The 1,152-nt window shown below is 35.2% G+C and overlaps 1 protein-coding gene across 1 annotated transcript in view; it reads right to left on the bottom strand.

Moving 5' to 3' along the window:
- LOC311054848 (uncharacterized protein) overlaps positions 1-544 on the bottom strand; it is a gene marked incomplete at its 3' end in the record, with an annotated part of 6,365 nt that extends 5,821 nt beyond the window's left edge. Inside the window, exon 1 of the mRNA XM_084070848.1 lies at positions 453-544. Coding sequence (XP_083926974.1) covers positions 453-478 — 26 coding nt within the window. The 5' untranslated portion in view covers positions 479-544. The remainder of the gene's footprint in view (positions 1-452) is intronic.
- Positions 545-1,152: the final 608 nt, after the last annotated feature.

The raw sequence follows: 1,152 nt of genomic DNA, 5'->3' as shown, positions 1-1,152 counted from the left end.
CTGCATGTTCGGCTAAAAAGATCCATCCATTGACAGTCTATAGACAGACTATTGAGTGCTCCGAGCGCTCTACTACAAGCGCTCACTGCTCCTGATATACAGTAGCCTAGTTGAGTAAATGCAGAGGACACATTTCCCATAATATACAAAGTGACAAAAATACCCCCAAGAAGTGGGGGCCAAATTATTATTGTTAGTTATTATATTGATACTGTTGTAATATAGCAGCATTTCAAAGGCAAGTGATTCTTCATCAATTGAACACTTAGGACCACAATGGAAACAAGCCCTCAGGGCTTTTTGTGTTATCCTTTTAGCATCATTGTATAATTGTGCCGCTGTAGTTTTTGCGAACTATTAATAAAGTATTCAATCAATCAATCAAAAGTGATGCCGTTTCCTAGAAGAACATGGGAATATCTACTTGCAAAAGCATTATGAGTTTCACTCACCTCGGTTTTGATTCCTCAGCCCCCATCTCAATCGATAATTTGTCTGACAAGGGTTTGGGCAACAACTTTTTTTTTGCTGTCTGATAGAGCACTTCTTTCTGCCAAATGTAAGAACTGATTCTTTCACAATGCTTCTAGTCCAATCTGCAAGGCTCCTCCCTGTTACTGCTCTGACTCACTCTGCTCTCACTGCTAGCATGATATGGTACCTGCTTTTATGGATTTATCCTATAAAGCAGGTGCTTTCATGATTTAAAAAACATGTTGATGGAAAGTGTGTCTTTACAATATTAAAAACTATTAAAGACTAATATTTCTTTAAGACATCAACTGGTTAAAATATTCATTTAGTTTTAAGATAAACTGATTGTCAAATATTGTTTATATTGAAACTTTACATTTTGCTTGGAGCATTTTAATCATATGTAGGCCTAAGCAATTCACAAATACAAGGAATACAAGGAAACCACACATAAAACAGTTCAACATAGACAGTCACAAGCAAATGCAAGCGAAGAAAACACAATGAAAACAAATACAAATTAGTTAAACCCTAAATATGTTTCCTCAATAACCGACCATGTTACTTGTTTATTATGATACCCCTATGTACTGTATGTTATCTTTTTAATGTCCTGTGTTTTTATTGATATGTATACTTTCATATTTTTACTCCCAGGAAATAAATAGGGACTTTCAC

This window comes from Gymnoscopelus microlampas, assembly GCF_963454915.1.
Source record: "Gymnoscopelus microlampas genome assembly, chromosome: 11".
Lineage (NCBI taxonomy): Eukaryota > Metazoa > Chordata > Actinopteri > Myctophiformes > Myctophidae > Gymnoscopelus > Gymnoscopelus microlampas.
The sequence above is the reverse complement of the archived record's forward strand: the minus strand, read 5'-3'. Positions and strand labels throughout refer to the sequence as shown.